Here is a 16431-nt window from a genome sequence, read left to right on the forward strand (position 1 = left end):
AGAAGAGTTTTGTACACAAACCAAAGCAACCTTTCTCCTTTTCTAACATAATGCAGCTGTGTTTATTTCTTGACCCAGATAATAAGCAAAAGTAACTCCAAAAGCAATTAATCTGAAAACAAGAGATTTTTAACACAGTACTGCCACACAGCTCTCATCACAGGGCAACTGACAGTATCCTGACGCCACAGAGCACCCACCCTCTTTGACAAGACAATCTCTGTGCTAGCTTGGCTCCACTACAAAATATTCATCCAGTCATTACCTCCTCATACAAGAAACAATTTTTAATCACCAAGATGTGGCTTCTTACTGTATTTTAACAATATTTTAGTTACAAAGCTAGAGGTGATTTTTATCCCAGTGTAGGGTGCAACATAATGTACCCATCTCTGCACAATCACCATGTGAGGAAGAGCTGTCTACTGTCAGGAAGCAGAGTGCAACACTTTAGCAATTAACTTCTGAAACGGCTGGGAATGGGTACACTCCATCATAGGCCTGAATCCAAGGTACAATTCAGAAAACCTCATACAAATCATGTCAGAGTGTTTGTGGAGCAGATTATTCCACACAAGCAAAACCAAAAAATACAATTAAGGTATCCAAGCCAAACATTCAGTATTAAAAATAACATGATGAAATTTGGCCACACAATCTCGATTTGGTAACATTGCATGCAAGAGATTTTAGTGGTATAACCAATCATTCCTCATTTCCATAAGATCAGTCTTATCCCATGCACTGGACACACATCCTGACAAGAGAACTTAGTTATGCAATAAGTACAACTTCTCCATCTCCAAGAAAAAAAGCCACCTGATTATGCTTTCACACAGGAGCAGTTATTAAATCGAGTATCAGAGTCTTAAGTAGTAACAAACCAACCACTTCAAGAAAAAACTTCCACTGAGAGTAGGAACTAAAAGTAAGAAACATAGAACTATGTTCCTCCTTTGCTACAAAGACATTGCAGAAATGTCAATATTTAAGCTGCAGCTGAAGTCACCCGGAAACAGTTTTACATAATACAAGAATGTAACAAATTAAATGGTCCTGAGAAATGGAGTATTAAGCATTTCAAAACAGGTTCACAAAAGTATGCACATGCTTTCAACCTGTGCCTGCAGAGCTGCAGGTAAACAAGTACAGCAGTATCTCAGTGACTTGTGAGAATACAAGTGGGTTTTTTTCATTTGAATATCCTGATATTTTCTTTCAGAATATATGTTTTCTGTCTTCAGACAGCATGCAGTAAATAAACCTCAGGCTACCCAATGAATAAAGAAAATACTTAATAGCCAGTCATTAAGAATGAACATTGCTCACTCGATGCACTGAATCCAGCTTCAGTTTTGGGGAAAATCGTATACAATTGGAAAATTGCATATGGTCATACAAAATGAACAAATAAACTTCAAACAAAATTTCTCAGTCTTTTAAATTATGAGGCTTGCTGCCTTAATAAAATCAAAAGCTTAGAGAATGTTATTTTTCAGTCAAACTGGAAAAATAAAATCATTCTAAAGCCTTGTGGCACTCTCCCAAGTCATCAAACCAATACAATCAAGTAATCTTTAGCAACCCATCATCCCAAATACACCTGTACAAACAGAAAGGGATGAGACATTTTTCTAATTTGCTGATAGCAGCAGAATGACAGGCTTCAGAAAACTCATATCTACTGCAAGACAGAAAAGGATAATAGACATAACTGGACTTTTGTGAAGTATTTATGAAGCATGTGTCTAATATTCCAGTTATCTCTTCCTTACTTCTTTCTGACAGAGTGAAAATTTGTATTTCAGGATGCTTACCCTGCGATAGCTTAGGCTTTCCAGATTCCAGCCTTGGCACTTGCCTACTTTTAGGCTCCTCTGGGTCTTTGGATTCCCCTAAATACTGCAGAACATTGGCAAATACATTTTCAGCTGCATATATGAAGCATCCATAATTCCATCCATTTATGAGACCAGTTCTGGACTAACGGTTACTGAAAAGTTGAAGTCATCAATTTAAGGAAATACAGGAGACTTAAGATGCTCTGCTTTTAATACTTTCTATCTCATTTCAAAAAGACTAAGAGCATATTTCATTCTCAAAAGCAACCTGCAAACGTATGTTACTCTAAATGGACAAAGCCATACAAAATTATTATGCACTGAGAATATGGCCAATCAATCAAATCATTGAAGAAGTAAGTCTTAGTATGCACTACCATCTGTAAAATGTAACTTGTCAGCTACCCCTGAAAGTGTACACTTCTCAAGACCTACCTATTTTGGAAATACTCTCAGTAGTTGCAGACATGGAGACTTGGAACCTGACAAGTGACCAGTAAGAGGCTTTCTCTACAAATAAAATGTAGAAGACAGCATGCTTCTGTTCAGAAAATTATCACTATCTTAGGAGCTTATGGGACATTTTCCTTATTCTTTACCACGTGGTTTATCTGCTTTAACATTTTTCTTAAGCATGACGGATCTAGGGATATAAGATTACTTGAAATTGTTTTGAACATTCAACTGGGACAAAATATTTTTAAGCATTTCTTATCTAAGTTTCAAGGAAAATTCAGTGTCCTAAACAATATTAAATACAGCTGCCACTTCAGAGAAATTACTGAAAAGGAAACTGTTGACACATCCAGCTGTAAATGCTTTCAAATGCAGCAAGGATGCCTTTCTTTAAATAAATGCAGCTACAGAAAGGTCTTCCTTTTCTTCAAGCTATAGAATGACCTGTAGTAAGCCAACAAGGCCATTGTAACAGAGTACACTCAGAAAGTGTTTGCATTTGAAATACTTACCAAGGCATCTTTGCATACACTGAAGTCACAAAAAATAGAATTAATTACCCATTTTAACCACAATGGTGAGACATAATTTGTTTGGCCCTTTTCAGTATCATACACTACAATGCCAATGAATGCACTGAACACAGTTCATGTCTGCTTACTAACTGAACATATGCACACAATCTTATTCCCTGAAATAAATGAAACAGCAAATCTGAACGTATAAAGAAAATATTCAAGTATGTAACAAAATTCCAAGCACTAAGACATGTTCTTACATTTTCAGATACACTTCTATTCATTATCTAATTCTGAGGTAGAAGCTTCTATTCAAGGACATATAAACTTAGGAATATTTCCATCTTCGAGATAAATCAATGAAAAAGCATTCCTTGTCTGTTTTTATAAGTACTTACAGAAGTACTTTTTGCTTATTATGTTCTGCTGCATCTGACACAAAATCCCTGTTCACATGAGACAGGGAGTTGAACATAAAACTAGAGACACTCATTTCACAGTTCACAAGAGAAGGACTGCCCTAAGTTATGGCTTCTATCACACATGCAAGCTGTTCACCTACTTAAAGAGATATGGGATGGGAAATCACTTGGAAAAGCATTTAGCTTTCCAGCATACAGAGCAGTATTTTGCTGTACAATTTTAGTATGATATATACAGTAGACTGTTTCAAAGCCTCTTTCTGAAACTGAAATAATGTGACACTTTACATAACCGAACATTTGCCATGACAGTAAATAATCCTCCACTGGGTTTATTGAAGGGCATACTAAAAATTTCTTTTAACTGGCAGTTGGCATTCCATACATTTCAAAGACTGGTCTTACCTGCAAAAATACTGACTTTAAAGAAATAATGTACTGTTGTTCAAAAAACCTAACATTAGTCACAAATGTATACATTATTAATAGAATTCAAAGTGAAATCGTTAAATAAATACAGATTTTTAAGTTTAGAGATTATTATACAACTCTAAAAATTGATAAAGTGCTTGCTTTTTTCCACTCAAGAGAACTGTTCTAAACTGTCATTAGGTAAAATATAGTGCTGAAGTCTTCATATACAGGTGTCTTAAAGGATTGTTACTCAGCTCTTCCTCACAGAAGTGAGAGCTCCTGTTTTAAAACCTTAGCTATTTGGGAAGCGGAAGAGAAAATGCTGAAATTATTTCACAAAATCCTTAAAATCCCAAATGCAAGTATTTGGACTTGGATATGCTATGTAAACTGAACATCTCAGAAATATCACAGAATCACTTAAACATCCAGGTTGGAAAAAACCCTCAGGATCACCAAGTCCAACCTATAACCTTACTCTGTAAGATTCACCTTAAACCATATCCCTAAGCACCACATCCAAATGACCCTTGAACACATCCAGGGTCCGTGACTCAACCACCTCCCTGGACAGCTCATTCCAGTCAGTGCCTGACCACTCTCCCCATGAAAAACTTTTTCCTAATATCTAATCTAAACCTACTCAGCCTCAGTTTCAGACCATTTCGCATTGTTCTGTCTCAAATTACCTGTGAGAAGTGTCGTGGAGTTCGTCTGGGTTTTGGGGGAATGAAATATGAGGCTGAATTTTAAGAGGGTTTAAATAATTTAATAATATATATACAAGGAATCCCCCCTCCCCAAACTCATTTACAACTACCCCACACGAGTTCTTTGTATGCGGTTCCGAGATTGTATTACAGAAGGTCTATGTACAGCAAATTGGGAATTTAGCAAAAGTTTGAAAGGATCTAGGAAGAGAGTCTGTGGCATGAAAGTGCCACTGGTAAGCTATTGAGAGTTTATGCTGGCTTAGATCGCGTTTGCTCAGTTACTCACTGGCTGGAGTCAGTTTCAATGGGCCCAAATATCGTGGGTTTGAATAGTTCAGCTCAGGGGTTATTGGGGCACGCTGTCTGGAGCTCCCACGGGCATGCTCAAGCTGGGAACGGCGGCTGAAGCAGCAGCTGGCCGGGAGCGCCTTGGTCAGCTCCCTGGGCTGGAGTCATGCAGTGGCAGTGGTCCCCAAAGGCAGCTGGAAGTGGCTAGGAGCAGCAGGTGGGTGGTAGAGGGTGGCAAGGAGCAAGAGGCAAGATGCGAGAGAGAGGTAGGTGTAGCAGGGACACTGAATTGTCCCTTTTTATGAGATTTGACCCCGCGATTGATGGTCCTTGGGCCACAATTCTGTCCAATGAGGGCTTGGCAACAGGCCAAAACATACCCAATAAGGTGAAGTCCAGGGGTCCGGTACCCCCAAATATGGAGAGGGCTCAGGTGGATTCCCCACCCTAGGCGCATGAGCTTATGTAACGTGTTTACTTCAACCTTCGAGGAGGCAACCCAGACTGGAAGGCACCAGTTCTATTGTGTCCCTTTGTCCCCCTTAACTTGTTTACCCCAAGTTTAGGTAGGGCAACACCCTTGGGAGGGGGACAACATGTCCGGGCATGAATAGGTTTGTAAATATAGTCATTGGAGGCCTGTGCAACCCTCCACCACATATCAGACCATCACTAGACTCTCCACTGTGTCCCTTCAGGTAGTTGTAAAGAGCAATGAGGTCTCCCCTCAGCCTCCTCTTTTTCAAACTGAACAGCCCCAGCTCCCTTGGTCACTCTTCATACGATTTATTCTCTAGGGCCTTCACCAGCTTCACTGCCCTCCTCTGGACCCACTCCAGCACCTCCACATCTCTCTTGTTTTGTGGTGCCCAAAACTGGACGCAGTACTCAAGGTGTGGCCTCACCAGAGCAGAGTACAAGGGGACAATCACCTCCCTACTCCTGCTGGCCACAGCATTTTTAATACAAGCCAGGATGCCACTGGCCTTCTTGGCCGCCTGAGCACACTACTGGCTCATATTCAGCTGTCTATTACAACCTCTAGATTCCTTTCTGCCAGGCAGCTCTCCAGCCACACTGCCCCAAGCCTATAGTGCTGCTTGGTGTTGTCATGACTCAAGTGCAGGACCTGGCATTTGGTCTTGTTGAAAACTGTTATGAAGGGGAAATTAACTAATGCAATATGATTTTTTTTTCCAAAAACAGTTATTTTGTAAATTAGTATGGATATCCATTAACTTCAACCAAAAGCACAGTTCCTCTATCAAGCACAGTTTCCAATCCTTCAGTAACATCACAAAGCATCTACACTCCATAAAACTTCAAAAATCAAACTTCAAAATCCATTCCTTCCATCTAATCAGGAAGACAACAGACTTGGCTGAATTAAAAAACATTCTTCTGTAAAATAACAACAAGACAACTAACGAGCCCCCACAAAAATATCCCACATAAATAAATGCATTTGATTATTAGTTTGGTAAAATCCAGTTTTAATAAATCTTTGAATAAAATACAGTGCAAGTAGGACACTGTACCAAATTTAAAAGATGTCCATGAATATTCACAGAAATATTCAGGTTGAAAAAGACCCTTGGGATCAAGTCCAACCAAAAACCCTACTCTACAAAGTTCACCCTTAAATCATATTCCAAAGCACCACATCTGAATGGTCTTTAAACACATTCAGGGGAAGTTACTCAACCACCTCCCTCTACAGCCCATTCCAACATGCGACCACTCTTTCTATGAAAGAAGTTTTCCTAGTGTCCAGTCTAAGCCTACCCTGTTGCAGCTTCAGGATGTTCTCTCTTGTTCTATCACTAATTACCTGTAAGAAGAGATGAGCACCAACCTCTTCACAATATCCTTTCAAACACCTATGTAAAAGGAGATACTCACTGCAGTTCAACAACAATTAAGTTATAGACATATAATGCAAGACGCATTAGGAATTTATGACATTCCTTGCCTCAGAAAATTAGGAAAACAAGCAAAAAGGAGGTTGAAAGGAACCTTAAAAGTTAAAGAATCTTCACATTATAGTCTATATTACACCCACATGCAACTAGGGTTAATCTACAGGAAAAAAAACCAATTAGCTAAGAACTGCCTTCTATAGTGGCAAAGTAAATGATGGCTTATTAAAAACGAAAAAAAAATACTCATCATTACACAACTAATGTTACAGTCTCCCTCAAGTCTTATGCCATGGTTTAGTCACCAATAACAGCAAAGAAAATTTCAAAAAAAGAGAAGGTGAAACTATGAGTATATGGGATTTTTACAGTAAAAAAATAAAAGTGCTAGAACAGTAAATTTTCTAAAATTTCCAGAAGTGAGTAAAGAGATGTCAAAGACAAGAGAGATTCAGAAACTTAAGACCACAAATCATGTTTAAAACCACAGCACCTCCAAGTTATCTAAAGTTACAGACTGAATGAAAACAAAAGATTCATAGATAAATGGCAAGAAGGTAAAACATTTTTCCCCAAGGAGGAGTTAACAAACACAAAAGAGAGAGGTGGAGGGGAAAAAAAGGGCAAAGACTTCACACCATTTGTAATTTTATTATGGTAATTTTAGAAACTGCCTAAAACTTCAAGAGAGCAATCAAAATATAGCCTTCCCCCTTCCCAGGTTACATAATAACAATAGTTCTAGTTACTAATAAAGACACACTCAGTAATACCATCAGGGAACAAAACCACTATCAGAAAGGGATCAGAAACCACACAGAACTGCAGAACCATGAGCCTCTTCACATGGAACTGTAACTCTCCATAAAGCTTCTAAGATTAACCACTGACTAGCAACTGCATAATATACTGCTCTGATTTTAAGTTCCAGTTCCCAATGCCAGCCTCACATTAACAGACATCTCTTCCTAAACACACAGATCTGAAATACATAAAAAAAAATAGTAGCAATAGAAATTTTTAGCTTTAGTGTTTTCTCATCAATGGAAGAAAACACCATTCTTGGTATTCTTCCTCACAAAATTTGATGACACAAAGATTAGGTGCAATAAAACCAAACTGTTGTAGACTTAATTAATCTGCACACCTTCCAGTAAGCATCACTAATTTGCAAAGACACTACAATGAGGTTATGCTGTACAGCAGTTACTTTCAGATTTGATACAGTGGAAAAAAAACTGTTGACATGTTAACTGTGCTGTAAAGGAGGTGGCAAGGAACATTCTAATTTCATCTGAAAATCTGTCAGGACAGTTCTGTCATCATAAACCCATCTCCCTTCCTTTTTCATAGTACCACATACAATGCAAAGTGAAAACCTTCCAGTTGAAGAGGATTAATGCTGACATCTGAATTTTTACAATGTATAAGTAATATCAGCTTTAATAACTGCAATACACGTCATCTTTATGTTGTATGGCACCTAGAACAAATTTACAGAATCTTTGTTCTTGCAACAGTTCAACACACCAGTGGAGGCAAAAAAAAAAAAAGTAGGAATGAAAAATACTTACAGGAGAAAAGACAGTCATTAGAACAAGCACAAGCAGAAGAGAAAGCATTTCATATACCATCCCTACCGTTTAGATTAATAGGAAGAGATCGGATAACTGGAATGGAAAATGGCTGCTTCAACAACCTTTAGTGTGCAGTGCCATCTCTCTAAATGAATCTTAAAAATGGATATGCTCAAAACACTCATCAAGGAAAGACGGAGCAAGCAACTGACAGTTGAGAGAGAAGCAAAGTCTATGGTAAGACTTACAATTTTGAGCTATATAGATCTGTTAGACCTCAATTTGCATCCTCTTATCATTCTATTCCTTTAATTAATGTGCCTCACATGGTATATGGTAGGTGTTACAGACTGGCTTCTTCAAACATATTTAAAATATCAATTAAAAATTATAATAGTAATGAAAAGGTACAGTACCATAAGACTTGACAGAATTCATCCAGAAAAGGTATTTAATATAGCAACAGAATCCTGAGCAACTGTCAAATAGCTCTTTTCTGTCAAGACTCACTTAACAATGGTTTTAGATGATCTTTACTAGAGAAAGACTATTTTTAACTGTTTAAAAATGACAATAGAACAGCCTGATCCCCCTCTAATGGGAAAAAAGTCTTCCAGCATCTCAATGGCCTCAAAGTTTGATAAAAGCAACATAGTTATTTTTAGCACTCTACAGTCATAAAAAAACCCCACAGCACTAAAGTGTGACCTACAGCTATGCACAGCCAAGCATCACATCATACGACAGCCTTAACTTTAGCTGGAAGCACGTCTGTAGTTGCTTCAGACTATCATTATTCATCTCACTATCACCAATACCTTTGGATGGATTTAGCAACAAGCATTTGAAATTGTTACCATCTTTTTTTAAATTGCTGCCATCGGCAGAACTCAGTTCAAAGGTAGGAGATCTTAATGGACTTTGCAGAAAGTATCCAAGAGACCATCTTAGGTTAAATGGATTACTATTTCTCTCTGGTACAGAGGATGAAAAAGAACTTTAAAAGCAGAAAAGCTTAAACTGTCATATTCAGTACAGAAAGTCATTTTTCTAAGCACAGTTTGAGTAAATGAAAAAAAAAAGAAAAGAAAAAAATCCTTGTTTTCTTCCAGCAGTAGTAACAGCCTGGGACCAGGATATGCTACAGTAAGAGACCTTCAAGCAAATTCACCTGAAACAACACCGTGCACAGACAACTGCAAAGGTAATTTATGTTGTTTTATTCCAATTACTCTGCTTGTGTCTGCATGATTTGTAAGCTTTAAAAGCCTGTTCCATGAGATTTCTGTTTTCAGGTTGTGTAAAAAAGTAATATATTTAAACTGACACAGAAGTTGTAAAAATAGATCACACAGTTCCAGCACTTAATTTCATTTAACCACTTTTTAAAATGCACAGGTAGCTTCAGATTTTGGAGGTATGGGGGCTTTTGTTCTATTGGGGATTTTTTTTCCATACTTTTGTTTGGTAGGGGGTGGGGGGTTTTGTGGGATTGCGGGGTTCTTTGGTCTGGGGAAAGGCATGGATGTTGCAGGGTTGTGGGAGTTTTACTTTTTTTATTATAGCCATATACACTAGAATGATAAAATTACAGATGTATAAAAGATAACAGATATGCACTTTGAAATGTTATAAACTTTACACAGTTATGTTAACTCAGGAAGCAGATGGAAAATACTGTCATTTCATTATAGTTTTGCACTTATGACTACTGATAGTGCAAAATAGTTTAGGTACATTAGTAGTTTCCTTTAGCCATTCAGTTGCTAAGAAGGAAGTGTGAGTGTACAGATAGAAATGACAGAAATGAGATTTGTTGCTTGGTTTCTTCTCTCACAGTTAAAAAAAATGCCACTTTTTGGCTGGATGAAATGGTCAAAAAATGATTCCTACAAATCCGCAAGATACCCTGGATCAGAAGTAGTTACAAAAACCCTACTGAGGGAATTGAAATGGCACCTGAAAGAGCGTGAAAGGTTAATACAAGAGATTGAAAATGAACAAAAAGTCCAGAAGACTGGCATGGATTATAACTGGCTGAAGAACCAAAACCCTCAAGCAACCATTCCAGCAACAGAGCAACGGCAGCTGGAAGTTCTGTGTTCACAAATCCAGCCTTGCCAAACAGGAACTGTTCTCAGCAGGTAACGTCTATATTTCTCTTTGAGTACACTGTGATAAGTAGGATGTTTGTTTTACCCGATCCAAGTTTGTATTTGGCTCTGCTCTTGCTAGCAAAGTAACAAGGTTCAGAAACTTGAACACATTTTCGCAGGTCTTTCAGAAATTACATCTTTACTTCATTAAAGTAAGTTTTAATCAGAATTTTCCTGGTCTAATCCTAAACGAGGGAAGTCTCACATATTTAAACATGCGACCTATCTATACTTTCATTTTTTTATCTGTTATTCATCCCAAATATTCATTAATTAGTAATGTAATAACCAAAATCAAATTGTAAGACTAATGCACTACACTGTTACGCAGAAACCCTGCTACATGTCCAAAATATCAGTATGGGGGAAAAAGGACAAAAAAACCCACCAAAAAAAATCCTGTTTTTTAAAAACAACCAACCATACCCACATTTTATGAAGAAGAATTCTCCTACATCTAAAAGTATATTAAATACATTTTCTAGGGACACATAGAAATGACAGAATAAGCCTACGTGCCTTTTAAAGCCTAGAATATACCTAAGGGCAAAGTCAGTTTAAATCAAGTAACACAGATGGGCCAAAAAAAAAAAAAAAAAAAAAACAGAAAAGCAGCATGCCTAATAACAGCAGCTTTCAACCCTCATAATAGCTGGACTACATCCAGTGCATTGTTAGAGCTCTTTTCCTCTCAATCTTTTGGGGAAATGTGGCAACAAGGAATAAATGACACCAGAATATAGTAATTTCCTCCTCCTTCCCCTTCTCTCAAAAAGACCAGAGAGCAAACAGAAGAATTTTCAACACTGCTGATTAGTTTTTGATTTTTGCTTCCAGATTTCGTGAAGTTTTGGCAGAAAATGATGTTTTACCTTGGGAAATAGTCTACATATTCAAGCAAGTTTTACAAGATTTTCTCGCTACCATTGAGAGACGAAACCAACAAGATCAACTGGTAGATGCATGGAATACAAATTGCTCTGAACACTTCAGCCTGCGTGGAGACAGTGCTAACAAATCGGACAAAGATGAAATCCCCACAGTTTCAAGCTATGTCGACAAAACCACACAAAGCATGTTCCCCACCTTCTCTCACAGAATCTGGAACCTACCCTATTACTACCCTTCAAGTTAAGTTGGTTTGTCTTTCTTTCTAAAAACTATGTAACTGCATTCCTTTCTTGTGATTGCCATCCATAAAAAATATGAATATGTGACATGCTTTCATTTTTTCCAAGTAATTAAAATCCTTGATTATAGCTAGTATGCAGTAAACAAACTTAAAATATGAACTCTCCTTTTATCTTTATAGATCCTTAAAGATATTGTATTTGAAGGTATCTTTCTGCCAAAAATCTAGAAATTTCTGAAAAACAACTCTGCACCATTTTATTTTTAGTCATATATATGTCAATGTATTTAAATAAGATGGTTTTTCCTAGCATCAATCCATAAGGATCCATAAGGTGTTAGGCAAAAACTTCTGTATTTGTCACATAGCTTTTAGGCTCTTTAGGAACTTTATACTGTATAAGATAAATGGTTTAATAGAATATTAGAACAAATAAACTGGTAAATACTTTTTTTGGACCTGAATAGTTATTTATCAACTTCAAAATTAAGTTATAAAATGAAAACAAGGTCAGAAGATATAACATGCTGGTTCTGTATTTCTTTCTGAATTGTACTCTGCACATGCTGAAGTATTGTGAAGGGTGACAACTGTATGAAAACTTTGGTTATTTAATGGTATTTAACAAAACAGTTCTCTATTTTTCAAGAAAATAATGGACTATTTTATTTCCAATAGTTGTATTTCTCTATTTGACTTTTTGGAAACTATCCTGAACCCCAAACTGTGCATTAAACTTAAAACCTTTTAATTACATCAGACAGTAGTTTTCTAGAAAAGCAGAGAAGTCAACAGCTTGTTTACAAAGCAAGAGGTGGTAATTTAAAAAACAAACAAACAAACATGTTTTTCAGTTGCCATCATCTATCACTGAGTTCACAAAAAGTTTTACAGGACCAATTGGATACATAGCAGCTACGGTCAGAGAAGACAATTAGAGCAGAAAATCAATGAAAACAGATGCCAGAACGCGGTTTGCTACATTTCCAATTGGACTCCCATCACTATGCAACATTTTTTTCTCTGTCTTATGTAATATCTTCCACCTCCAAGTTTCCATTTAATGCATCTGCTACATCATAAAAACCAGACAAGATTCACATGGCCCAGTTCACAAAATCTACTATTTTGCAAGCAAGGAGGACAAGTGCTTTCTCTGATTTTCTTCAATCAGTGAAAAGAAGGTTCAGATTTCTTGAATTTGATAATATACAGCTGAAAGATATTTCTCTGTGCTCCAAAGTTGTAAACCTTACCCACTAAAGAATTTATTAATAATGTAACACAAATGGCACAAGGTTTTCATAGAAGAAAAAAGCTATTTCAAAAAAGTTTTGAAAACTTGTAATCTATAGAACACCATGCAGAGGAGTGGAACAGAGACGGTAAAACAGTCAGCACTCTTGCATACACCTAACTGACAAAACAGTAGTGGACTAGAGTGAATCAGGTTTAGCACGATAAAAAAAAGGCAGTTCACTATCAAGAGTAACCAGATCCTCCAATTTCCATAAAAGAAATACACAAAACTTTGCAACTATATGCAAATTCCTTTCTGCACTCAGAGCTGACACAAACTTTGTCCTCCTTTTGTGCGGTTGTGAATAAATAAAAGTGCTAATCTCAACTTACTCTGGCCTGCTGATGCAGAAAGAAGAGCATCAGATTTTTTTCATGTAGTTCTGAAACAGTCTGAAACATCCAAACCAAAATATAGATATAGTTAAAACTCCCTAGAAGAGTTAAATTTCAAGTGTCTTTTTCCATAGGAAACAAAATGACAAACACTGAGCATATGTATTGAAAGGCATTAGCAAAATTAGTGTTACATTGAAAATTAACACCCACAATGCTGGTTTCAGAAAATCATTATTTGACCAAAAGATCATCACAGTATCACAGTATCATCAAGGTTGGAAGAGACCTCACAGATCATCAGGTCCAACCCTTTACCACAGAATCATGATTCCTTAAATGACAATTCACATAAATTAATTTCTTAAAACACTGTCCTCACAGCCCTCTCTCGCAAAGTAAGCGAGAAAAATACTGAAAAATTATGGTTTGAACTGTAGTTTACAGAAAATGGTAGGCCAGTACACATACAAAGTCCATCTACTTTAACAATCATCAAAAATAAGCAGGAAAATAACAACTCTACAAGATGACCACATATACAACCTACCCACTTTTCTTAAATTTCACTTCAACAAAGGGACTGCAGTCTTTCAAGTCCAGATACCTGCAAAAAATGCTAAAAGTAGTGACTGAACAACAGTGACAGAACACATCTAGGCATCAAAGTCAATGTTAGATCTAATGCAGTGTTAACAAAGCACACAAAAAGTCTGAGCAAGTTTTACATGCAAATTTATTGCTGAAACTGACAATAGGTTACTGCACCTTGGTCTAGTGCTCACACTTAGAGGAAAGGAGAGTTCGATTAACTGAGGACTGCAGGGGGGGTGAGTGGGGGAAGGCAGAAATTATCCAAAGGCTGAGAAAATGCCCTCCACCAAGACTTCATTTTCGTAGAATCATAGAATGCTCTGGGTTGGAAGGGACCTCTAGAGGTCATCTAGTACAACCCTCCTGCAGTAAGCAGGGCCATCCCCAACTAAATCTGGTTGCTCAGAGTCCCATCTTTTAAAATCACAGAAATTAGAGGTAATTTTATAGCATGCAAGCACTTACATCTGATCATGATATAATGTACTCTCTCTTGTTAAAAAGCATAAAAGAAGTAAACATGTAAGACCATGACAAACGGAAAAAGGTAAAAAATCAAAAGGTTTACATGCTACAAGAGAATCTGTATCTAAGTTTCTCCCCTCAAATGAGCCGTTCTCTGGATTTAGCTTTCATATAGATTTCAATTCTATCGGATCCCAATAACATGGCTGCAGGCCAGTCACCATTTCCCTCCTGAACAAACAGCACACAGTATTTTTGGACAAATATCTGACTCTAAAAAAAGGGCTAACTTGTTGAAAGATACACCTATGAAATGCAAGAAATACAAGAGAATAACCAGCTTTTCCATGCTTAAGCCTTTAAATATTTTAATGGGCACCACAATTGCTTTGATATTAAGGAAGGATTTAAGGGTCTAAGTTCCTCTTCATTCAGTTAAATGCAATAGGAGGAATTAAAAAGTTAATCAACAAGCTACTTAAGGATGAAAATTTCAACCACAACTACGGAGAACTATTATCTTCCCCTCACTAGTTCAATTACTAATGCTGTTATTCTAGAAGCATTTCGGATAAGAAGATAATCTTAAAAGCCTTGGGAAATGAGGTAAAGGTATCATTGGTAAAGAAAGGGAACACAATTCTGCAGGTCTTTTTAAGGGAGACATGAAGCTTTTCATTCCCATTATGCAGTTCCAGTCATGTATTTTGTTAAACATCAGTTATTACACAAAACTTGTGTATAATAACACAATTGTAATTACCTTTACCAATTTAGTGTTAATCCTACACATCCTTACATAAAAGTTTAGACAAAAGAAGTAGAGAGTCCCAATCAATAATTGTTTACCTGCCTTGAAACAAATATAAAGACACATTTGAAGAAACTGCAATCATTTGGTTTTAATATTCCCAAAGTTTTGTAGGAAATATTAAAATTGATTATTATGTTGAGGCTGCTTCTAACAATAGGAAATCACTTTGGTTTCAGCTCCTCAAACTTTAAGACAGTCAATAAAATGTAAAAATCTCAAGTAAAAAAAAAAAATCTCAAGATTCTTCAAGCTTTGCAAAAAGTCTGCAAATGTAAGCACGTTCCCAGAACTGTGGAAAAAAAACGTATATGGGAAACCAAATACAGCTAAGCAAATATACCTTAGAATCATAGAATGGTCTGGGTTGGAAGGGATCTCCAAATGCCACTTAGCCCAAGCCCCTCTGCAGTAAGCAGGGGTATCCAGAAGTAGACCAGACTGCCCAGAATACAGTCAAGCCTCACCTTCAGTATGTCCAGGGATGGGGCCCCAATTACCTTCCCATGCAACCTGCTCCAGTGTTCCACTACCCTCATGGTAAAAAAACTGTTCCTAATATCCAATCTAAATCTACTCTTCTCTAGTTTGAAGCCATTGCCCCTTGTCCTATCACTACAGGCCTTTGTAAACAGTCTCCCTCTATCCTTCTTGTAAGGCCCTCTTCAGGTACCAGAAGCCTGCTGTTAGGTCTCCCCAAAGACCCCAGCCCGCTCAGCCTGTCTTCATAGCACAGGTGCTCCTACCCCCTGATCATTCTAATAGCACCCCTCTGGACCAAATTCATCAGGTCCACATCCTTCCTGTATTGAGGGCTCCAGACCTGGCCAGGTGAAGTCTCACCAGAGCAAAGCGACAGAATCACCATGAATTGATCTGTTGGCCATGCATCTTTTGATGCAGACCAGAATGTGATTGGGCTTCTGGGCTGCAAACGCACACTGTTTGCTCATGTCCATCATCTTGTCCACCAGTACTCCCAAGTCCTTTCTCCTCAGGGCTGCTTTCTATCACCTCATCTCTTAGTCTGTATTGATAGGGAGGATTCTTTCAGCCCAAGTGCAGAACCCTGCTCTTGCTCTTCTTGAGGCTCATGAGGTTCATCTGGGCTCACCTATCCTGTTTATAAAGGTCCTTTTCATTTTGCAGCAGCACACAATAGCACAATTGCATTCGTTGATGTTGAAAATATTTTATACATGTCTAGGGACAAGAAATTCTGTTCACACTTGCATATGTGGCTATTTAAGAGATAAATCCCTTCTCTATCTTTCATGGATGGCAAAAAAAACAAAAGAAAAAACACACCACCATACTCAGTAAAATAACTCGGTTAAGACAATTTCAAACCCCCAAAAGAGGTTACTGCTAAGGCTTTTGAGTGGAAGGAGGCATCACTCTTACCAAAGATAAAGACCTGCCTCTGCCTAGGCATACAAGGCTTGATGAATCTTCATAGTTTGTTTAATTATTTATGTTTCGGTGGCTTA

The 16431-nt window shown here is 37.5% G+C and overlaps 2 protein-coding genes across 5 annotated transcripts in view; one reads left to right on the forward strand and one right to left on the reverse strand.

Annotated features, from left to right (window-relative positions):
* TDRD9 (tudor domain containing 9) overlaps positions 1–16431 on the reverse strand; it is a 79120-nt gene that overhangs the window by 60223 nt on the left and 2466 nt on the right. The window lies entirely within an intron of this gene.
* RD3L (RD3 like) lies at positions 8237–12451 on the forward strand. Of its 4 annotated transcripts, none has more exons than XM_064165466.1 (4): positions 8237–8385; positions 9261–9352; positions 9988–10292; positions 11142–12451. In XM_064165466.1, the coding sequence occupies exons 3-4, from the start codon at positions 9997–9999 to the stop codon at positions 11437–11439; spliced, it is 594 nt and encodes a 197-aa protein (XP_064021536.1). In that variant the 5' UTR covers positions 8237–8385; positions 9261–9352; positions 9988–9996; the 3' UTR covers positions 11440–12451. The 4 variants fall into 4 exon arrangements, with proteins under 4 accessions (XP_064021536.1, XP_064021614.1, XP_064021358.1 ...); XM_064165544.1 differs by having other exon boundaries at positions 9264–9352; XM_064165288.1 differs by lacking the exon at positions 8237–8385 and adding an exon at positions 8952–9049.

The sequence above is a fragment of the Pogoniulus pusillus genome, chromosome 1 (genome assembly GCF_015220805.1).
Source record: "Pogoniulus pusillus isolate bPogPus1 chromosome 1, bPogPus1.pri, whole genome shotgun sequence".
Classification (NCBI taxonomy): Eukaryota; Metazoa; Chordata; class Aves; order Piciformes; family Lybiidae; genus Pogoniulus; species Pogoniulus pusillus.

Bases quoted from the DNA above. Each gene is read 5' to 3' on its own strand.
- RD3L (XM_064165466.1), top strand. From the start codon at position 9,997: ATGCCACTTTTTGGCTGGATGAAATGGTCAAAAAATGATTCCTACAAA. The intron at 10,293-11,141 runs GTAACGTCTATA...TTTTGCTTCCAG, and splicing joins ACAGGAACTGTTCTCAGCAG to ATTTCGTGAAGTTTTGGCAG.